General features: G+C 40.5%; 1 protein-coding gene across 1 annotated transcript; it reads left to right on the top strand.

Annotated features, from left to right (window-relative positions):
• Positions 1-814: 814 nt before the first annotated feature.
• Positions 815-22,417, top strand: LOC117291767 (cell division control protein 6 homolog). The gene is made up of 12 exons (XM_033773669.1): positions 815-947; positions 2,576-2,905; positions 4,374-4,664; positions 5,165-5,364; positions 6,326-6,498; positions 7,026-7,132; positions 7,613-7,752; positions 10,085-10,188; positions 11,659-11,723; positions 16,725-16,933; positions 18,349-18,489; positions 20,397-22,417. Exons 2-12 carry the CDS (start codon positions 2,587-2,589, stop codon positions 20,493-20,495), a joined length of 1,848 nt encoding a protein of 615 aa, XP_033629560.1. The 5' UTR covers positions 815-947; positions 2,576-2,586; the 3' UTR covers positions 20,496-22,417.
• Positions 22,418-24,768: the final 2,351 nt, after the last annotated feature.

The raw sequence follows: 24,768 nt of genomic DNA, 5'->3' as shown, positions 1-24,768 counted from the left end.
ATTGAATATTCGTTAGAATGTGGTCAAGTAGTCGGATCCTGGACTTTTTTAAAATCTATAATGTGCCCTCATGAGATCCTCGAACAAGAGCTAGAATACAAATTGACTAAACTGACTGATGTAAAATCATATAAGAGATGGAAATGATAAAATAACGCATTTAAATGTTCTGTAAGTGTGGCCGAGTCACACAGCAGCGATAACAAAAAACGATAACGATCACGAAACAAAGAGAACGCATTCTATTGGTTGAATTGCTCCACGCAGAATACATCCACGCTTATTCAACCAATCGAGGCCTCTGTAGTGTAGAATCATTGAGACAACGACGTTGCCATCCTGTGTGCGGACCACTGGAGGGACACCATATAGAACAGGAAGGACACGATGAAGAAGATTGAGACAACGAATGAACACCGTTTGCAGGATGTCTTTTCACATCGCTTAAAATAATCCATTATGCAGACCTTGCTGTAGACAAACGCAATAATATTTTCCACTTTTTTTCAGACTGAGACTTTTTTTTTACGCACTTGTCCAAATATTGAATGTTCTTTAAACACTAGTCATAGCGCCCTCTATTCATGACAAACGTGGACTGTTTGCTGTGGTTTATAATGGAAAATGCATGATGTACAAATATATTATTGTGTGTGAATGTTGGTTGTAAACGCACAACAAAACTAAAACAGTCGTCGTCAGAGATGCGCAGTATTTTCCCGCGAAAAGTAGACGCAAGCTGCCTGGTACCTAGACTCATTACAGTCTACTCAAACATGTAAAAACAGCTCTGGTCGTGAGTGGGTCCTGACCATTTCTAACACAAACACCACACGAACACCATCGCGACATCGCGAGCTCGATTGTTGTTGAATGTCTACGAAACTTCTTCCGTTCCTGGACCCAAACCTTCAATAATTGACTCAAAATCGAGACAAACGAGGACAGTAAGTAGAACTAGAACATCATCTCCATGGTAGAGTAGAGTCTTTACACTTAAGTAACACTTGCAATATTTTGAGAGAAATTGCGTGTAAGCAAGGCTGGCAAGGGGCAGGATTGGCTGCCTTTTAAACATAATGTTGACTATTGATTGATAGTGAAAAAGGATAAGCTTTCAACCTGATAAAGAAGTTCAGGCATGAAACTTTAGTATTAAAATTCAGGTATGAAACAAGGCAAGGGTCTCGTTACTTGGGTCCTAGATATATTTCGGTTTCGTCCGGCTATCGTCTCCCGTAAGTAACCTCACACTCATAAAAAAATAGGTTAGCCCACCTTGTTAAGCTGTTAATGGCTAACATCGGTCTCATCACTGTCACCTGTAATGGTGACAGTGATGAGACCGATGACAGTGATGAGACCGATGTTAAAAGCGGAGCCATTAACAGCTCAACAAGGTGGGCTAAGATAGGTTTATAATTATCTCTCACGCATTAAACGATGATGGTTCAATCATGGTTCAATTAATCTTGGAATCACAAATCTCTCTTTTTTTTCGTTTTAAGTTTTTTTTTATCTCCCCAAAATCAGACGTCTGGTTCCCAGACGCGTGTCCATATGTTTTTTTACACAAAGCACGGACCGAGTGTTTTTTTAATTCTAGGACGAACGTGTGCTAATAATTCTCCATGTTTGTCCTAGAAAAAAAAATATACGCACGCTCGTCACGTGTCGTGACTTTGCGATGCGTTCGGCAGAGTTCGGGGACAATCAGCATTTGTAGTGTAGTGGTAAAGCGGAGTAGTTGGGGACTGAATAACGGTAAGAATTTATAATTTTTAACAATTTTTGAGACTGCGGAGTGGATTCTCTGGTCGTCCCCTCGGACATTGAGATATCAAAGGACACATAGAGCCTAATTTTGGCAAGATTAAAATTTTTAAAAAGAGAGATTTGTGAGCCCAAGATTCATTGAACCATGATTGAACCATCATCGTTTAACGCGTGAGAGATATAAACCTATGAGGTTACGGGAGACGATAGCCAGACGAAACCGAAATAGTTCTAGGAGTAGGGTCTCGTCTGATTGTATTCGTACGTAGGACTAGTAATAGTATGTAATACTACTAGTACAAGGACCATGGACAGTACAGAATGTACAGCAGAGTCTAGCTCGTCATGCCCGTATTTTTTTTCCAATCAATTCTCGCCAAAATTAGGCTCTATGTGTCCTTAGAACTCTCATTGACCTTGAAGATGGTCCAGAAAATGCATTCCGCAATCTCAAAATTGTTCAATTTCAGCTCCATCTCGTTGGTAAGGTAAATTCTTCCCGTAATTCAGCCCCATCCACACCGATTTACTGTTTAAATGTTGATTTGCACTACCCGGTGGCCCCATGTCACATGATGATCTGTTTATGTACAAAACATGTCCATGCGACAGGGAACAGACTGGTAGCCTGTGCGAAGACAAGGGGGCATTGAGGAAATCGCATTGTTGCTTTCGTGTGACGTATCAGGCCTGAGCTTAACTAAGAGATCGAGCTGAAATTGAATAAATTGTCATGAACATACTTAATGGTAAACTGATATGAGGTGACTATTTGCTCATTATTCCCCATGTCTTTCAGAATTGATCACAATGCCTGTAGCAACAAGAAGGCAAACTGTACAAACGCCAATTAATTTTCGGTGTCGGAAAACTCGAAACAGCACTAAGTCAATGAAGACAAGCTCCTCCCCAATTGATGGTAAAGCGTTGAATGATACACATTGGAAAAACAAAGATGCTGAAGGAGTTAAAGAACTTGTGCATGGTTTGACAACCCCGGAAAAATGTGTCTCCCAGTCCACTAAAAGGAAAGAGAGGCGACTGTGTAAGAGTGTGCCAGCAAAATGTGTTGGGACTTCAAGTCTGATGACATCAGCTTCATCACCAAGAAAGAGAATCTTACTGAAAGGTAAACTTTTTGTTTTAAGGAAGCTGTCGGCTTTTGAAATAATTAGATTTCGTTTTTGTTATAAAATATTAATTATTGAATCAAGTTTGAAATGCTCGTCCACTTTATTTTAAGCGGGGTGTTCCTCCGTCCTCCCCCCCCCCCCCTAATCAGCAGTGTTCTCTAAGCCTGGGCGACTAGTGTTCTCTAAGCCTAGGCGACTAGTGTTCTCTAAGCCTGGGCGACTAGTGTTCTTCAAGCCTGGGCGACTAGTGTTCTCTTAGCCTGGGCGACTAGTGTTCTCTAAGCCTGGGCGACTAGTGTTCTCTAAGCCTGGGCGACTAGTGTTCTCTAAGCCTGGGCGACTAGTGTTCTCTAAGCCTGGGCGACTAGTGTTCTCTAAGCCTGGGCGACTAGTGTTCTCTAAGCCTGGGCGACTAGTGTTCTCTAAGCCTGGGCGACTAGTGTTCTCTAAGCCTGGGCGACTAGTGTTCTCTAAGCCTGGGCGACTAGTGTTCTCTAAGCCTGGGCGACTAGTGTTCTCTAAGCCTGGGCGACTAGTGTTCTCTAAGCCTGGACGACTAAGCCTGGGCGACTAGTGACATTTACTGCTCTACTAGTCACTCCTCAAACAGTTGCGCCTTCAACACTAGTTGAGACTTCGACATAAACCTACAAATGCCTGCAGCCCACTCTTTCTTTCTGCACAAAATCATAACTAATTCAAATAATTCTTGTAAGCTTGTGTAGCGTATTGTCAAATAATATAAGATGCTATATACAAATTTTCTTTATAATTTAAGATTACTTATTGAAATAGATGGAGCTTTGACATGTTTGAGTCTGATTTGTTGTATTATATAAGACCAATCTCCTTTAGAGACACTGGACACTATTGGTAATTGACAAAGACTAGTCTTCTCATTTGCTGTGTCTCAACATATGCATAAAATAACTAACCTGTGAAAATTTTAGCTCAATCGGTCATCGAAGTTGTGAGATCGATAGAAAAAAAGTTGTGTGCTTTCAGTATGCTTGACTTCAGATGTCGAATGCTAAATCCGAGGTCTCAAAATCAAATTGAGAGAAAATTACTTTTCTCGGACACTACATCATTTCCGAGGGAGCGGTTTTTTACAATTTTTACTATCAACAGCTCCCCATTACTCGTTGCCAAGTAAGGTTTTATGCTAATAATTAATTTGAGTAATTACCAATAGTGTCCACTGCCTTTAAAGGTCTGATACAAGGCCTCTATGCCCCCTTGAAATCAAATGTTCAGTACTTCCCTTAGAGGTGATTTTTACTGAAGAAAATTTGTTAGAACGCATATCACCAAGGTCTGTCAACCACTCTCAAAACCAATAAATTAATGGAAAAAACTTCAATAAAGTACACTGCTTATGAAGTTTTATGTTTTCCGCTCTTTGAATTTATTTAGTTACACTCAAGTAATAATGATAAATGTTTTTTCTTGTGACACTCTCAGAGATGACATCAAATGATCACCATCCAGTGACCTCGCCCTGTAGTCCAAGAAAGATGAAGAAGGAAAATGTCCCCATCAAAACAGAACTTACAGGCGATGATCCGTCACAGTTTCAGCCCAGCGCAAAGGCGAGGCTCACCCCTAAAATCAATCGTATCAGAATGTCTGCGTTGGATTCAGCAGACAATACTACAACATCACCTCAGAAGACTAGAGTATCATTGGGTATTTCCCCAACTAAAAGGTCACCAATCAAGGCAGTTGCATCTCTAAAACTTGAAAGAGCCCAAGGTTGGTTCTCAATCTCATGGTATTTTTTACTTTGTAAATTGTTTCTAAGTCAAAGATTTATCATAAATAGAATAATTTCAACTGGTTTCTATAGAATGTAAAGTGCTGCAACAGTAATCCATTAGTTTTCAACTGGTTATTTTTAAAACGCATGGACTTATTTTGTCTGTTGTGGTTTCTTGTAAAATTTGTTTCTTCTTACCTCGAGGCATTGGTTCTGACAACAAACCTGCCAACCTGAGTGTACCGTCATGTACTCATTTTGAGAGTTTGCTGGTACGCGGTATTGTGCTAAAGGCCTTAGAGTTTGTTTTCATTTTCAACAAAATATGTTTTCACTGTTAATTGCAAACCTTGGCCGATAATCTGCCATGGTGTGCTGGAATCTTGGCCAACTTAGACTTGTACAATGTAAGCCACATTTGTATTATCACAAGTTTTCGATGCGGTATTTCACAATAACATTCTTTTCTAATTGAATTTTGGATTTGTATGATCAGGAGATTGTTACAAGAATACCAAGCAGGCACTGCACACTACTCTGCCTGACCGTCTTCTATGCAGAGATAAGGAGCTCAATACCATCACTTCATTCTTGAAGACACATCTTACATTGGAGAAACCTGGAAGTCTTTACATCTCAGGTGCACCTGGCACTGGCAAGACAGCCTGTTTATCACAGGTCTTAAAGAAACAACAGGTATTTAGAATTTAACTTGATCAAAGTTACTGTTAAACATTGTTTACATGTAGGTAACTTTCACTTTTGCTGAAGGTTGCAAGCATGTGCGCCCAGAATGAAGCTGTAAAGCTATAGACTGTTCCATTTATCCTCTTCTGCGCAGGTGGCTGTTTCGCTGCCGGTGGCTGTGCCCCATCGCTGGGTAACAGCGTGATGTTTTGTACAAGAATACATGTATGTGAATTAGGTGTTTTTCTCAACCATTTGCACAATTTCTGTGACAGGACAGCATGACATAGAGATGTAAAGAACACTGACCAGAAATATTGACTGCTAACAGACTAAGCGGAAGTTGAACCCTGAAAACTGAGCAGACAAAAGTTCTATAGATGCAGACACTGAATGGTAGGGTCTAATAAAATGTGTTAGTTCGGCAATGTTTTTCAACCTAATTTCAGTATTTCTTTTCCGTTTAGTGTCAAACTATTTAATAACTATAATCAACATAGTTTTGTTATAATTTATACTGTCCTGTAAGGGACAGTGTGTAAATCATTGAGGAAGACACTTAGTTCACATAAAAAGACAGCGATTGGGCCATGCCCTCATGTACAAAGCATTGCGCTGCCGCGACCCAGTATTGGCAGCGTAGCCACAGGCAGCATGCAGCACTTGGGCGCTTGTCCTATCCTAATCAGTCGGATGGAATTAACCCAAACAGGATCCCATGTGACAGCAGAACTAGAATTTGTTAGAAGTAAACTTGACCTGGTTAAATAATGCTAATCACATATAATCCCATTGAATCGTTGCCATTGTTTTATTTTATTGCTAAACTCTTGCTGGGCTTGATGTTGTATCAAAAGCTTCTTTGCTGTGACCTCCTTTATTTCCTGGGCATTGTATTCATCAGAACCGTTCTTAAAACTCTCTCAACTTCACAGAACTTTTTAACAAAACTTTACTTTTTCTTTTGCAGAAACTAACAAGCAAAGCTAAAGTGGTCTTCGTTAATTGTATGTCTGTCAGACAAAGCCAGGGAATCTATACAAAGATTTTAACCGAGGTGACTGGAAGAGACCAGGGAAAGCTGAGTGCCAAGGAAGCTGCAAGAAAGCTTCAGAAACTGTTAACAACGTCTGGACCCATGGTGTAAGATTCATTGCTAAAAATTATTCAATGTGTTATAGAAAATGTTTATGTACATGTATTGTCATCGGTCTCACTGAGCATAGTGTGACGTGGTGAAGGCCAAGTTTACACATGGCAGTGGGGTTGGTCTGGCAGCATGGTTGCAGAGTTGTAATGTAGCCCACACTAGACATAATATCAACATAATATTTTTCACTCAAGAATTTATGAAGTATCAACAGTTTAGGGAGTTCAAATCATGCAAGAGCCTTTGTCTAGACTGACTTAAATCTGTGATAGATGGATTAGCATTTTTAGGGGTAGTCTTGTCAAGCTTTACTTGTGAAGTTTTACAGCTTGCCCCCACTCCTTAGTTGAAACAAATACTGCTATTATCAGATTTCCTCTACCCTTGGTTGGCACTAGGCAGTGGTTTGACATAACAATGAATAATAAGGCCCTATGTGATGCACATTAGGAGTTTAACTACCAAGAGATAAAACAAACTTGGATATTTATAATATTTTCTGTTTTGAATTGTATTTCAGAGTATTAGTTTTGGATGAGATTGACCATCTAGACAGTAAGGGACAGGAGGTGTTGTATACAATGTTTGAGTGGCCTTCCTTAGCCATGTCAAGACTCATTCTAATAGGTAGGTTAACAGTCTTAAGACTGTTTGATAATACGTATAAGACGCAGTTCTAACAATAATTATGTAAAGTTTGAAGTTTATACATTGAAAGTGTTTGAAGGTTTTTCTTTGTTGCCAAATAGAAGAAATCTGGAGCTATATGTTCGGGAACACATGCTCTTGCATAAAAGCAATTGGATTGATAACAGCATGGACTTGTCTAAACAATGTATATTTAAATAAGCAACTTACTGAAGGAAATCCAACAATCTGAAAGATACTATCTTAAAGACAGTTAAAATGATACCATAATGGCTAGTAAAAAAGAAAACAATTTATAAGCAACTTTCAGGAGAAATGCTCTGTTTGTGTTTATATTTGTCAATGAGAAAATTGATCCTGCCTTACTCGATATTAAATTGCAAGTATATGGTACTGTATCAGTGAATGCCATATTCTGATTACTTGTGTTTTTATGATTGCATTTGTTTAATTGTACAGGTATTGCCAATGCACTTGACTTGACTGACCGTATTTTGCCAAGACTTCAAGCTAGACCTAAATGTAGACCTGAGTTACTTCATTTCTGCCCCTATTCCAAGGATCAGATTGCAACTATTCTGGTTGATCGAGTGAATCATGTAAGTCGTGCATGTTTGTTATTCATTTATCTAAGCATTATCTTTGTAATCAACTGTAAACTAACATCCGCTTCAGAAAGTCTCACAATTCAGAAACGGTTTTCATCCAAAAAATACAGTATAAATCCTTGCCAACCAGTGCTCTTTGTCATAGCTGGCTGGAATAGGGTTGTGTGTAAAAAGGAAGAACAGCAACTAGCAACCGTGTAAACTTTGGTTAATTTTCAATGCCTGTCTCCACATGTCATCATATCTGCAGCACATTGTTTTCATTTGTATAAATTCAGACTAGTTCTGGTGAACTTTGGTACCATAGGTTTAGTGTTATTTGATTTGTTTTTTGTTTGATTGTACTGTCATGAAATGTTCGCTCGTCCCTAGCACCTTGCCTTAATTATTAACCCAATGCACTGCGATGGGCAAATGTATCGAGCACACTCATTGGTCCATCCAAAAAATGCTCAGTCCCATCATGCATCACACTCACACTGCACCATAGAAATAGCACTGCACACATGACGTTGTTCCTGAACAAGAATCTGTGCACTCTGATTAGCCCATCCCAGCGGTCTTGATAGCCTGGCCGCTGGGGCTGAGGGAACATGAATCTGTGCACTCTGATTAGCCCATCCCAGCGGTCTTGATAGCCTGGCCACTGGGGCTGAGGGAACATGAATCTGTGCACTCTGATTAGCCCATCCCAGCGGTCTTGATAGCCTGGCCACTGGGGCTGAGGGAACAAGAATCTGTGCACTCTGATTAGCCCATCCCAGCGGTCTTGATAGCCTGGCCACTGGGGCTGAGGGAACAAGAATCTGTGCACTCTGATTAGCCCATCCCAGCGGTCTTGATAGCCTGGCCACTGGGGCTGAGGGAACATGAATCTGTGCACTCTGATTAGCCCATCCCAGCGGTCTTGATAGCCTGGCCGCTGGGGCTGAGGGAACAAGAATCTGTGCACTCTGATTAGCCCATCCCAGCGGTCTTGATAGCCTGGCCGCTGGGGCTGAGGGAACATGAATCTGTGCACTCTGATTAGCCCATCCCAGCGGTCTTGATAGCCTGGCCACTGGGGCTGAGGGAACATGAATCTGTGCACTCTGATTAGCCCATCCCAGCGGTCTTGATAGCCTGGCCACTGGGGCTGAGGCTGATTAGCCCATCCCAGCGGTCTTGATAGCCTGGCCACTGGGGCTGAGGGAACATGAATCTGTGCACTCTGATTAGCCCATCCCAGCGGTCTTGATAGCCTGGCCACTGGGGCTGAGGGAACAAGAATCTGTGCACTCTGATTAGCCCATCCCAGCGGTCTTGATAGCCTGGCCACTGGGGCTGAGGCTGATTAGCCCATCCCAGCGGTCTTGATAGCCTGGCCGCTGGGGCTGAGGGAACATGAATCTGTGCACTCTGATTAGCCCATCCCAGCGGTCTTGATAGCCTGGCCACTGGGGCTGAGGGAACATGAATCTGTGCACTCTGATTAGCCCATCCCAGCGGTCTTGATAGCCTGGCCGCTGGGGCTGAGGGAACATGAATCTGTGCACTCTGATTAGCCCATCCCAGCGGTCTTGATAGCCTGGCCACTGGGGCTGAGGGAACATGAATCTGTGCACTCTGATTAGCCCATCCCAGCGGTCTTGATAGCCTGGCCGCTGGGGCTGAGGGAACATGAATCTGTGCACTCTGATTAGCCCATCCCAGCGGTCTTGATAGCCTGGCCGCTGGGGCTGAGGGAACAAGAATCTGTGCACTCTGATTAGCCCATCCCAGCGGTCTTGATAGCCTGGCCACTGGGGCTGAGGGAACATGAATCTGTGCACTCTGATTAGCCCATCCCAGCGGTCTTGATAGCCTGGCCGCTGGGGCTGAGGGAACATGAATCTGTGCACTCTGATTAGCCCATCCCAGTGGTCTTGATAGCCTGGCCACTGGGGCTGAGGGAACATGAAGTGCTGCTTTAATGGGGTTGTCTTATTACTCATTAAAGGCAGTGAACACTATTGGTAAGTGCCAAAGACTAGCCTTCACAGTTGGTTTATCTCAACAATGCATAAAATAACAAACCTGTGAAAATTTGAGCTCAATCGGTCATTGAAGTTGCGAGATAATAATGAAAGAAAAATAACCCTTGTCACACGAAGTTGTGTGCATTTAGATGGTTGATTTCGAGACCTCAAGTTCTAAACTTGAAGTCGTCGTCTAGTAAAACTAAGACATATCATGTGACGCGCTCTAAACCAATGAAAAGGCAGAATATTGGTAAGGGGTGTTATAATTACCAATAGTGTACACTGCCTTTAACAGTCGTGATTAATTTATATTGATTGCACAGGGTTGTGAGAATGGAAGTGTGGTTGAGCCAGTTGCATTGCAGTTGTGTGCCAGGAAGGTAGCAGCTGTAGCAGGGGATATCAGAAAAGCTCTGGATGTATGTCGGTAGGTCAAAGGTCAAACAGTCATGCACATAATATCCATGTAAATTGTTTATTATTTGCTTCTGGAACTTTTTTCAATTATGCTTCGATTCATCAACAGGGTTTGCATGTTAACCATTGTGAACCGTTGCTATGGAAACATTTAAAAAACTAAATAGTAAACTCCAACTCCATGATAACCACAAGATAAATGGTGTACTCAATATCCAATGTGTTTGATTGTTTGTAAATGCTCGCTATGTTATAGTCAGGTTGAACCAATGTGTGATTAGGATCTAAACTTGGAACCTAAATATCAAGTGTCACAAACGAAGTAGTTAAAATACTATTCTTTAAAATATTTGTCTGATTGACAAAACACTAAAGCTACCACCATTGGCAGAGATACCAACATACACGATTTGGGCGTAGCAAATACGATTTCGAGCCGTGACTACGACGCTACGATAATACTCAATAAAACACGCTAAACAAGCCGCCCAATATAATTTTATTAAATCGTACAATACATGCAAACAACGAATGAACTATTAAGTGGATATAAAAATTAAGAAAAATATCCAAATAATTGTAACAGAAAAGAAAAAACACTTTTAATTTTAGAACGCAGTGTTGAATAATAGCGGCGAATTCACTCGAACATGGTCGTTGCGTGCCCTCTGATCCCCCACTGGCTGGCCGGATGAGTATTTTTACGCTAGTGCATTGCTGCAAGTTCGTACCCATTGATCTCTATTACACGATGGGGAATAGTGCACACGTGCGTGGGGAATGAGGTTGTGTGTGAGCTAACGTGTCACAGTAACCTCATTCCTCACGTATCCACTATTATTGTGCCCACGCTGTCTGTACATGTACTTCATCCATGGAGGAATAAATTAGCGAAGCTTGGCACAAAAAGTATGAAATAATGGCGACAAAAAAGGAGACCTTCTGAACAAAAATACCTTCAACTGAGTGGCCTGTGAGATCTAAGCTAGACAGTTTCCATGTTTTCTTAATAGTAATTGTAGCGCCGATGTCCAGACAATGCCCAAAATACGGACACGTATATTTTTTGCATTTTTCCATTTTTTTTCCCTTCTCTCTACCAATAGTTTGTTGTTGCATTTCTGATCATTAAAACAAAAACATTTAAGTAAGGCTACCCTTTGTTATGTTACATTTATTTTTGAAACAAAGTCAGAAGATGAGGGATTTTTTTCTTCTTTTTTTTTCACTGGCCATTATAAAGATTTGTAGCTGTTCTGTTAGTGTATACAGAGGTAATTGTTATTTCACAACCATGCCTGAAAATGAGCTAATTAGCATTGTAGAGAGTAATAGAAAGATCGGTTTAGGGAGCCCAAGCTGCGCTCGCCCTTAACTTTTGGGAGATGCTACTCTTTTTTACAATTCAATGTTGGCATCTCTGCATTGGTCAAACGAGAGAGAAAGTGATTAATTTTTTGCTTTCCTTGTTCATGTCCAGGCGTGCTGTTGAGATTGTAGAGTGTGATGTGAAAAGTCAACTATTGTTCAGTAGTCGATCACCAGGTAAGATCGCCATGTTTAATTGATGCAGGCATACATGTGACATGTACATGTGTATGGTAAACCTCACAATGAAAATCGTTATGTACTTTTTCCTAACACAAAACACAATGTCCACAGATTTCAGTCAACTTACACAGTTTGAAGACAATGATGGTAGAAAGCTTCCCTTGAAATTTAACCTACTGAGGTGCTGTAGTTTTTGAGAAATGAGTACCGTAATTTTCGGATTATAAACCGCGCGGCGTATAAACCGCACTTCCTCAAAATATACAAAAAATATTTAGATGTCGGCGTATATGCCGCGCGGCGTATAAACCGCGATCAAAATAAAAAAAAGACATGAAAAAACTAACCTCAAAACACGGAAGTGAAGTACGCAAACCTGCCGCGTTACGGGTGATTTTTTATCTCACACTATCAGTCCTGAGTTATATTTTGTTTCCATCAACAACCCTTTTCAAGAATTTGCGATTTGATGATCGGTTGTGTTGACCATATGTTTTGTGAACTTCTTTGGCAACAATCTCCGTGAATCAAAGATCGGTCTACAACGCACACCGAGAAATAGTTGAACTTTGCCCTGCATCGCATCGCCCTCTGTTGACAAAAGTTGTTCACGTTTGATTAGACTGGGCCCCGAGCCTCAAAGCGTGGGTCAGACGTTCAAGCTCCCCGTTGTACAATGGGCAGCCGCTCTACTCGATCCGTCCGAAGTCTAGCCAAGATTTTATGAATGGAACTATCACCGGCCAATCAACAACGGCCAATCATCAAACGGCCAATCACCGCATGCGTGAACACATAGGGGCCGTGCTTGTTTGCGGTCCCCGTGTGGCGATGTGCAGTGACAGGCGGGCGGCACATCACTCAGTCTTGTATAGTTGGCCGCAATGTGGAGTTGCGTCGTAATTAAAGTGGAAATGTATTAAAGTTTACACTATTGATCGTAATTGAAATGATCTATTATAGGATAGCATTCTTTTGGGGTTTTTTTTTTTTTGGTTGGCCGGTGTTTCTCCCTCCCTTTTATTGTAGTCCCACAACGAGGATCCACACAACAGATTATTGCAACGACGGACGGGCGGACGGACGTAGCGTGTGTGTATGCAGTAATGTATCATGCAGCGTGCACATTAAGCACATGTACATGTACATCTGTTAATTGCGCTGCTCAATCTCAAGATTGCACAACAGATGTTGGCTGCACCGTACTGAGCGATGTTCGCTGACGGGTTGCGCTACGCCCTCGCATTTGCGCCGCCTGGAAATAAAATTCCCAATGTTACTGGACTCAACAATCAGGGCAGGTTGGAAACGTTTTGTTTGATCCCCCGGAGCGGCATAGCTCTTTGCGTACGTCCATTCACCATTCTGCTGTTGCGGTGTGCGTGGTTGAGCTGAAGAAACCGCTGGCTGACACGAGTGTAGCCGATGTCTGACGTCAGTATATAAAGATCGTGGGAAAAATAGACAGGGGACGAGTCTATTTCGCCGAGACACGAGTATAGCTTGAATGTCTGACGCCAGCATGTAGAGATCGCTAGGATAAATAGACGGGCACCAGTCTAGTCTAACCCGAGTTGCGCTGAGCGGGGGGAGCTAGCTAGCTGAGGGCGGCTGTTAAACGTTTTACAAAGGAAACATGGAATACAATTGTGGTGGGATTTTCAACAGGTTTTTGTCATCACACAGGCAGGTTTTTGTTCTCGTTTAAGAAAAAAAAAACATTATTTAGAATATTTTACAAACGATCTTTCTTTTTAAAAATGCCGTTTTTCTCTTAAATATTTATACGTCGGCTTACAAGCCGCCCGGAGAATAAACCGCAGGAGTTCAAAAAAATGTCAAAATCAACATATAAACCGCGGTTTATAATCCGAAAATTACGGTAAAACAAATAATCTCTGTCTCAGTTTTAGCATGTAAAAACGTATTAACCAGTTATGCTATGTTTATGGTATGATATCATAACTGGTTAATGGATTTTTACATGCTAAAAATTTGTTGTCTCAGTAGGGATGTACCAGAACGTAAACGAAAGGACGTACGGAAACCTACAAATTTCGTCCATGAGTGTGCAGTAGGCCGCATCTGATAAGCCTGTAGGTGTCACATGGTTACCTAATTATTTCATTTGGCGTACGCCCAGTTCTGAATAATGAGCAATGAACAGTGCACTGGATAATATAATTCACTCGCAGAACTACACATACCGCCCATTTGGGTAAATTGGGGGGGGGGCTGCGCTATGTGGTTTTCTTTCTAAATAATAACCTAATCCCGGTGGTATAGCTCCATGGACGCGTTAACAAATGGCAAAGGGAAATATGTTCCCCCACTTAGCCATGTGTCTTTGTTTCGTGCATGTGGCCTCTTAATAGTGACCCTTGTTTTGTTTTCTCGGGGAAGTAATGTTTAAATTTCAACTTCAAATATTCAATTTCGAGGAGATTTTACATCCGAGTTTGGTTTCTAAAACAGCCCTTGACTCCCCTGAGAAAATCGGAATGTGCATTCAGCTCCTTAGATACTTGAGTGGGGGTTGGGTGTATGTGGGGTTAAGCTTGGGCGATGTCACGATATTATCGAATGTCGCGATATTAATTTGGAAACGATTTCGATATCGGATGGATTTGGTTTTAATCGAAATATAGCGATATATCGCGATATATCGTGATAATATCGATTAAACATCGCGATGTATTTGCTAGCTTAGACATCTTGCACCCCATAGGTTTGGAGTAAAACCAGAAGAATAGGTCATTAGAACACCTCTCTTATGCTATGACTGTCTCTTCTACAACTTTCACTTGGAGTTTGAAGACTGATGATGTCAAATTTAATTATTCGCGATTATATCGAATATCGCGATATATTGTCGGCGATATATCGTGAATAAAATAAATTGATATCGCCCAAGCTTATGTGGGGTATACATTAATTTACTCGAGGGACACACATGAAGAAATTAATGTAACAATAAATTAACACAAAACTAAAAAATTCACACAAAGCATAAAAGATGGGGGGGGGGGGCTACAGAATTCTACCCTAAATAGTTAAAGGCATTGAACACGTTTGGTAATTTGTCAATGACCAGTATTCTCACTTGGTGTATCCCAACATATGCATAAAATAACAAGCCTGTGTGAACATTTTGACTCGATTGGTCATTGATGACAAGAAAAAGCTGAAAGAAAAAACACCCTTGTTGTACATTAGTGTGCTTTCAGATAGTAATAAAAGGTTTCTGGTCAGAAGTCTTTGCAAATTTTAGTAAGAATTTACCTCTTTCTCAAAAACCGTGTTACTTCAGCGGTAATCATCTCTCGCAATGTTTTATACTATCAACAGCTCTCCTTTGCTCGTTACCAAGTAAATTTATATGCTAATTTATATTTTGATTATTTACTAAACGTGTACAGTGTCTTTAACAAGCTCACCAACAATACATAAATAAACAAATAAAACAGGGCGAAATGGACCAAAATGGCTTAAAATTGCCCCCCCCCCCCCTTTTAGCATTGCAGGCGATTGGCGGCACTAATTTTTCAGAAACTCCCGGGAAAATCCCTGGAGTTTTTAACCCCACCGTCACCACAGCAACCGTTCTCACTATCCCAAATTATATAGGTAACTTCCGGGAGTACTATTTCAAAGGAATATGCACGGCCGTTTCACACTTACGATCAACCCCAAGGAAATACTTATGGTGTGAAAAGGGCTTTTCTTAGTAGTTTAAAAAGATCGACCAAAGGTTCCCGGGAATTTCCTGGGAATAACTATAGAGTGAAAACGACTCATGAGATTCCACACTTCACTCAATAAATGAAATTGGGGTTGAACAACTTCATGCGGTTACATGTGCCGGGGCTCTAAGCTGTCTCTATCTCTTCTGTCAGGAGGTATGCCCATCCTTTCTGTGCCACAATTGGACAATAGGGCTACAGATTAATCTGGGCATGGTCATGGTGCGCCCTTCAGACCGCCTCTCGGACCATAAAGATTTGCATACGTTCCAGTAATGAGGGGACAGGCAGTGCTGCTGGTGCAAGAGTATCGATTGACCAATCAAAATTCTGGTTACACGCCCGAGCATTTACCATACGTCCTATTTAGGTTTCCGTACGTCCTTTCGTTAACGTTCTGGTACACTCCTACTGAGACAAAAATAATTTTGTTACTTGTCTTACTCATTTCTCAAAAACTACAGCATCTCAGTAAGTAATATTTGAAGGGAAGCTTTCTACTATCATTATCTTCAAACCCTGTAAGTTTAATGTAAATCTGTGGACATTTTGAAAAAGTACCCAAATTCTTGAAGTAGATTTTTACATTTTGTTACTGACGCAATCAAGTTCTTGCAGAAAAAGGGCACTAAGTCGTATAAAGAACAACAAAGGAGTGCTACATTGCAATGTCGTTCATTGCAATGCTGTTCTCCATGATGTTTAAGTGGGATTTATTTTTGTGACGGTAGAGATATTCTTGAGGGGAAAAAAATGCATTACTCTTAAAAGAACATATCACCTACAGGCAATCCAGGCATGCTGATGATTTATATCTCTTGGACGGGATAGTAACTCTTTTTGGGGGGATTAGATTTTGAATTTAACAAACAAAATTAAAAGAAGTTTAGAAGTGATGAAAGCAAATGGACTGGACATACAGTGTACCGGGCAAGATTTGTGACCATCTCTTTGTCTATCATGTAATATTATTCATATAATTCTTGGTGACTAAATTATGACCCTTGTTCTCCAGCATGTTCTATTTCAGAATACTCTAAGACAGTACATGTAAGACACATTATAATAATTCCAAATATGTGCATGATATGGCATTTACTTTTGTATTTCACCATCAATTTGAGAAAACTATAACAATGAAGAAACCGTAGGGAAACCACCAACATGAGACAAATTTGTTTGAATGATTTTGGTTCACGACAAGGTAACATTTCTAATTCTGTTATTGAAAGTATGATCTTTCTATTGACAGTGAAATCTCATGGGGTAGAAACTAATCTGCCGACGGTGAAGAAAGTTGGAATAAAGCAGGTATCCAGTGTGATATCTGAGGTTTATGGATCCCGCCTAGTAACCAGTGCCAGCCAAGCACCAACCTTTCCTCTTCAGCAGAAGTTAATGATATGCACTGTACTTCTTATGGTCCGAGGTGGACGGCTCAAGGAGATAACACTAGGCAAGGTAAGGTCAACAACCCTCCCTGACCCTCAAACCTTGTGTGTATTGCTTTAATAATAATAATAATAACAAATTCTTATATAGCGCATTTCGCAATAACCCTATCAATGCTCTTTACATTAGTGCCCTGCCGTCGATTTCACAAAACTCTTCCTAACTTAAGATTAATCTTAGGACTTAGGACGAGTCCCAACCCTGCACTGTAGCATGCAGACCTTAAGATTAATCCTAAGTTAGGACGAGTTACTCATCCTAACTCGAGATAAGACGAGTCCTAACTCTTTGTGAAATCGACGGCTGGTCATAGGGCCAATAACATCCCTGTAATGTTTCTCAGCTCCTTGGGAGTATACAGCCCTGAGCTGCCTGTAAGGCGAGGCGCTTCTGGCTTTTTCATACACAATATCAACCTCTACCCTCGCAGGTACCCATTTATACCCCTGGGTGAAGAGAAGCAATTATAGTAAAGTATCTTGCTCAAGGACACAAGTGTCACGACCAGGGTTCGAACCCCACTCCGGTGACTTAATAGCACCAGAACTTGAATTCGATGCTCTTAACCATTCCGCCATGACACTCTACCAAACTCATCAGGGTATTTTAGAATGGCAAGAAACCTCATCTCAATCACATTCAAGCTTTCAGCGATGTCAGGGCTCTGCTGACATATTAAAGTCACAAATTTGAACTTAACTTGTATTTCACTGGAGTATTTTCTTGTGTCTGTACTCTGTTGTAAAACTCTTGAGTTGTACTCAAGTCCAACTCGGTAACAATTTTGCTGACTTGGACTCTGGCTCAAGTCACAAATGTCAATGACATCAGGGGTCGACCTCACAAAGAGTTAGCCTAGGAGATATACAAATTGCATTGATAGTCCTAAGTTAGGACGAGTAACTGGTCCTAACTCGAGATTAGACTAGTCCTAACTCTTTGTGAAATCCACCCCTGGTCTCACTGGTCTCAGCTCTCTGGACTTGAAAATGTTAATCATATTGAAATTGTGAATCAATGATTTACTAACACAGATACTGCAACAGATTAAGTGCATTTTGTGGTTATGAAAATAGGCCCACATTTGCAATAATACATTTGTTCCGGGGGAAGATTGTGCACAATACACAATACAAAATTCATACTCTTTCTTGGGGATAGCATTTGTTTTCCTGTTCTAACCAGGTCCTCTGGTTAGGCATACAAAGTAAACCATTTATTTCCTAGAGAATGGCATAGAACAGTTCCTGTGATCATTGAAGGAAAAATGCATATCCGGCTGGCTTTATTTAGTGTATATTTATTCAACAGCTGAATATTCAAAAATAAGCAAAAGCCCCAACTGTGAGTACAGAAATATTGTAGCAATTGTTAGAAGCTGATCATGATGGATGTAAGAGTAACGGTGGTTTGTTTAATCGTAGTGTCATGAGAAGTACAGCAAACTATGCAGGGATCGACAGATGCCAGCTGTAGAGCAGTCTGAGTTCCTTTCATTATGTCAACTGGTTGAGAGTAGAGGACTCATTGGGCTCAAGACCTCCAAGGAGACAAGACAGTCAAAGGTATGTTCACAAGTATTGAAGGTTCAAGACAATTGTGTTCGGTTTTTATTCCATGTATTAAAGACACGGGACACTATTGGTAGTTGTCAAAGACCAGTCTTCTCACTTGGTGTATCTCAACATATGCATAAAATAACAAACCTGTGAAAATTGAGCCCAATTGGTCGTCGAAGTTGCGAGATAGATTGAAAGAAAAAACACCCTTGACACACGAAGTTGTGTGCTTTCAGATCAGATACTTGATTTTGAGACTTCTAAATCTGAGGTCTCAAAATCAAATTCGTGAAAAAATACTTCTTTCTTGAAAACTACGTCACTTCAGAAAGAGCCATTGCAGAGATACCAACATACACGATTTGGGCGTAGCAAATACGATTTCGAGCCGTGACTACGACGCTACGATAATACTCAATAAAACACGCTAAACAAGCCGCCCAATATAATTTTATTAAATCGTACAATACATGCAAGCAACGAATGAACTATTAAGTGGAAATAAAAATTAAGAAAAATATCAAAACAATTGTAACAGAAAAGAAAAAAACACTTTTTATTTTAGAACGCAGTGTTGAATAATAGCGGCGAATTCACTCGAACAATGTACGTGTCTCGATGTATTGATTAATGCGTGCCCTCCCCGCTGGCTGGCCGGCTGAGTGTGCATTTTTTACGCTAGTGATTGCTGCAAGATCGTACCCATTGATCTCTATTACACGATGGGGAATAGTGCACACGTGCGTGGGGAATGAGGTTGTGTGTGAGCTAAACGTGTCACAGTAACCTCATTCCTCATGTATCCACTATTATTGTGCCCACGCTGTCTGTACATGTACTTCATCGAAGCTTGGCAAAAAAAGTACGAAATAATGGCGACAAAAAAAGGAGACCTTCTGAACAAAAATACCTTCAACCGAGTGGCCTGTGAGGTCTAAGCTAGACAGTTTCCATGTTTTCCTACCAGTAATTGTAGCGCCGATGTCCAGACAATGCCCAAAATACGGACACGTATTTTTTGCCCAAAATCCGGACACGTTTTTTTTTTCTTTTTCTCTCTCTCTCAATAGCTTGTTGTGGCGTTTCTGATCATTAAAACAAAAACATTTAAGTAAGGCCACCCTTTTTTATGTTACATTTAAGTAAGGCCACCCTTTTTTATGTCACATTTATTTTTGAAACATAGTCAGAAGATGAGGGAAATCAGGTTTTTTTTTCAAGTTTTTTTTCACTGGCCATTATAAACATTTGTAGCTGTTCTGTTGATGCATACAGGGAATTGTTATTTCACAACAATGCCTGAAAATGAGCTAATTAGCATTGTAGAGAGTAAAAGAAAGATCGGTTTAGGGAGCCCAAGCTGCGCTCGCCCTTAACATTTGGGAGATGCTACTCTTTTTTAAAATTCAATGTTGGCATCTCTGCCATTGCTCACAATGTTTTGTTCTATCAACAGCTCTCCATTGCTTGTTGCCAAGTAAGGTTTTATGCTAATAATTATTTTGAGTAATTACCAATAGTATCCAGACCTTTAAGTGTGAGTTGTTAGAAAGCACAATTGACTGTCACAAAGTCATCTCAATGTTCCCAATAGTCGAAAGGCACAGGATTGATCTCCATTGTGTGCTGAATCAATTGAGAAAACACTTCATCTTGCCAGGGGGAAAAACACAAACTTGCATCAAACTGACATCCTTGTTCAAAATCCTTTTGTCAAGGACTCAAATGTTGCCTTGCAACATCGTTTGTGTATTACTAAGCCTATCCTCAAGTAAATTTCCTGCTCCAAAAATGAATGAGGCATTATTAATGGGAAAAGAGATAAATCCACTAACTTTACTGTAAGATTGCATGGTAATTAGCTTTGAAAATGATGGCACAATTGTTAAGGATTGTTGTATGCTTTCTTACAGATTTGTCTAAAGTTGAACGAGAAGGAGGTTGAACAGGCTCTGCAAGATAAAGTCTTACTGTCTTCAATTCTTCAAAGCCACATCTCCAAAAATAAATAACACTCTGTCTTTAGAAATAGATTTTTTCTCAACATTTAACAAAAATCCTGAGCGAAAAATGTAATTGAAGGTGTGAAACTGGAACTGTATTAGACGGATGAAAATTTTATTTGAATTTAGACATTGTTATGCCTGCCTGGTGAAAAACAGACTGATTTCTTTTCTGAAGATCTATATAATATGTAAGGAAGCCATGCTGGTTACTGTTTCAAAAAGCTTGAACCCTTTCAGACCTTCTTACGTCATTGACTCTCAATCCTGCATTTATACATTGTAAAACTTGGATGACTTTCCAAATAAAATTGCATAATAATCTCACATCAGTAAATTTGAATTTATTAAACACTTTCATGAAAATGTTACAGTTGCCTTCAGCCTACCTATATTTTTGCAGTTAAAAACCGCTCTTCTTACAATTTTTCTCACAAAATGTCAATGTGTGTACTATTTTTATGTATTTTTATTTTAAATAAAACTTAAGAATGTCAATTATAATTTCTTCAATTTTTAATATGTAATTTTAAATAAACAATTCATTGAATGAACAAATTGGTGTTTAAATACTTATTATCTTTTGACGTTAAACAAACTATTGGGATTACATGTATGTGCAGATCTTTCCAAGCAATAAGAAAACAATAGTTAGGTTTTGATGAGGATCAGAGTATACTGAAAGAAACATTGAGCATGGGCGTGAATCCGTCTTGAAAGATCCGGGCCCACATCAGGGCCTGGGAAAATTTTGCATTTTAGATGCTCTGTGGTGCCATCTAAGGCCAATAAGTGTCATGAAAAATGAAACGGAACATTAAGCCTTTAAAATGTGAGCAGCAGTAAAACCTTTTGGGTTAACAGCATCTTCAGTTGCAGATCTATGACACCAGTTTTAGGGGGCAAATCTGTCAAAGAGTGAGCATGCGAGTGTGAAGCCTTTACGGCATGGGTCCGGGCCCGCTGAAGGGCCCTGGCAAATTTTGCATTTTAGATGCTCTGTGGTGCAATCTTAGGCCAATAAGAGTCATGAAAAATGAAACGGAACATAAAGCCTTTAAAATGTGAGCAGCAGTTAGGACCTTGGTGGTTAATAGCATCTTCAGGTGCGGATCTATGACACAAGTTTTAGGGGGCAAATCTGTCAAAGAGTGAGCATGCGAGTGTGAAACCTTTACGGCATGGGTCTGGGCCTGGGACATTTTGCATGCTAGATGCTCTGTGGTGCAATCTCAGGCCATGTAGAGGTTTAATGACGGACGAAAACAATACAGTAAGCCTTAAAATTTTGAGCAGTAGAATTTGGGCCCTTTGGATTTAGGAAATACTTGAACTTTCATAAAAACAAATGAACAAAAAAAGGGTATGTATAGTTGATTGTTTGCAATAATTGCACGCAAGGTTTCTGGAAAAAGAAAACAATCTCAGAAACACCTCAATGAAAATGGTGTCAAATGGAGTTTAAAAACAGCCTTAGGTGCGAAGTTACCTGGGTGAAACATGACCCATTTGGCTCGACTAGCCAAAGAGGCCGCAGAACAACAATGACGGACAGAGACGGCGCGTCACCGTAAAGTAAACATACAGTAACTACAAGAGAACTTAAAAGTATGGACATGACACCCACATAGGTGCCCTTATACGACACACGAGTTAACCAAAACTGGGGGTACATTGTACCCCCCTCCCTCCCCCTTGGATTGATTGCAACAACAGGACACGGGGTTTGGTCTTACACAGTGCAAAACTTGAGCCTCATGAACATGGAGGGATATTTGATGTCCCCCCCTCAAAAAGTCAGGGCTGTGTCCGTCACCCCCTTTACTATAGATTGATGCTCATAACGGGACAGAGGGTATGGTCTTACACAGTGCAATACTTGAGGTTCATGATAAAGGTGGTCAAAGATACAGGGGACATTTGATGTGGTTTCCCCACCCTTAAAAAATGGGGGGATGGGTGACACGTCCCTCTCACTCTTTTAAGGGGGGGGGGGGTTGCAAATCTCATTGATGGAGCATTCGGTTGAGAAGCCTTCTCGGCCTGGGGTCCAGGTCTGCTTAAGGGCCCAGGAAAATTTTGCATTTTAGATGCTGTGGTGCAATCTTAGGCCAATTTTGAGGGGGGTGGGGGGAAAAGTGGTTCATCCGTTGCCACAGGATTAATGCCCACGGCGGGACACAGGGTTTGAGTGAAATACTTGGGCTTCATGATAAAGGAGGTCAAAAACATGGTGGGGGCTACTTCATATTGTGTACCCCACCCTTCAAAAGTTACGGGGGGGACATGTCCCCCTGATTACAAGAACTATCCGTCAAATATTAACCAGCGCCCCCAACTTTTCCTTTCATCGCTTACTTTCAGATACTTAAGATATGGTGTAGCACGAGTTACCGAAACATACATTTTTTATAATATTTTATTAAAAATGGTGGCACTTTAATCCGTTAAAAACTAGTTACCACAATTCACTTTCCCCTCAACCAGCAGGAGGATTCAGTTAGATTTACCGAGTATTACTTGGCAACAACTGAGACTGAGTGTTACATGCCTGGGGTATATGGTAGGCAGTGGCAAGCATGTGAATAAAACCTTTTTGCTGTTTGTAGAGGGAAGAGTGAAATCATGCATGTAGCCAAGTGCAAGCAAAACCACACAATCTTTTTTTGATGGTTTTTAATGTACATACAGTCCAATGCAAATAATAGGGCCTGAAAACACTCAAAATGTTAGAAAAAGCTTTAGCGTTGTAATTTATGAAGCTTCTCCGTGTCGAGTGTGAATCATTGGAAGGCACTCTTTTAAAAACATTGGAGGTGTCAAGTGCAGTTATAGACCGTATTGAATAACCCCTTTGCTGCTATGAAAGTCGCCATCTTGTAGGTCAAACCGTATGCACGTCTCAACACGTACATCAAAGAAACACGCAGCACGCAGCATTCCAGGTTTGATTTCTATGGCACAAGCACGCACACACATTGCACACGCTTGCAGACGCCATCTTGTAGGGCAGATATTTGAACATGACATCATATTCAATACGGTCTATTGATAGAAAGGGGGGGGGGTTGTCAACCAAAAAGAGCAGAGTGTGTTGGGGTGGGGTTGGAGTTGGGGCAGCATAGGTAGGAGGGAGGGTGTGTGAAAGAAGAAGACTGGAGTGCCTAGGCACTGTTTTTCCCCATGATTCTACCAGTACGCTACTAGATAAATTAATACTGAGATTTTTGATGGTCGATGGTTTGTGGTTGATTATGAAGCCTTATGAAGGAGACCACTTTCCTGTAAAATTACAGTACAGCGTTGTTGGTATCATGCACAGAGTCAGATTTATTCATTTCAATACTGGAAGTGGCCTTAAAAAGGATGATAAAACATTCCGAAAAATCAAATGAACAAAATTGTGAAAGAACCTAAACACCTAAAAACTGTGGTCTGAACTTCTAGAATAGATTTAAGTTACTTGACCCTGTAAGAACTTTTCTTTTATCTTCCCAGAATCAATAATAGAAAGTTGAAATCAACCATGGAGCAATTGCTCCATTCAACTGATCAAAGCAGTAAATACACTGTTTTTGTGGTGTTTATAAAGTGTTTATTTGGACTTAAAAAAGATAAATTTTATCATTTTACAAGTTGCTGAGTACTTCTATTAAAGAAATTTTGACATTTTGTGAAATAACAGCAATTAGTTGTAATGGCCGGACAAACTATAGCACAAGTTGCTGTAGCATGAGTACGCTGCTTATTGCATGTCAATGTGAAACTAAGACAGGCACATACTTTTATTACCATAATAAACTTAGGCATCATAGTTACTTCTCATATAATCAGTTAGACTTTATTGATTTTTGTTTCAGGACAGGATCAAAATAATGATTATTTTTTAGCTTGTCCTCTGCACGTAGCACGAGTTACCGATATTCACAGCAGTTCAATGTATACAACTATTTAATTTTTCTCATCAAATTACTATGAGGATCTAGCCTTGGATGTTGGCTTTCAAATTACAAAACATTATAAAGATTCAAATCAAATATGTTTAATAACTGGAGCCTGAAGTATGTAAAAGGACACCATAAAGTGTAGCGACGAGTTACCGTGGAATTGCCCACAAGTGGAATTTGCAACTATGCATGGTTGGAGTATAATCACGCGAGGTTTGCTGCAGCATGTGTACATCTCATCACTACTAAAAACACATGGTGCTACTGCAAACCTAGCCTGATTTAGGAGGTTTTATTTAAACAAAAAATATGCACAAAATATGCATCTGTTTTTT

This window comes from Asterias rubens, chromosome 6 (genome assembly GCF_902459465.1).
Source record: "Asterias rubens chromosome 6, eAstRub1.3, whole genome shotgun sequence".
Classification (NCBI taxonomy): domain Eukaryota; kingdom Metazoa; phylum Echinodermata; class Asteroidea; order Forcipulatida; family Asteriidae; genus Asterias; species Asterias rubens.
This window is presented reverse-complemented; position numbering and strand designations above follow the sequence as displayed.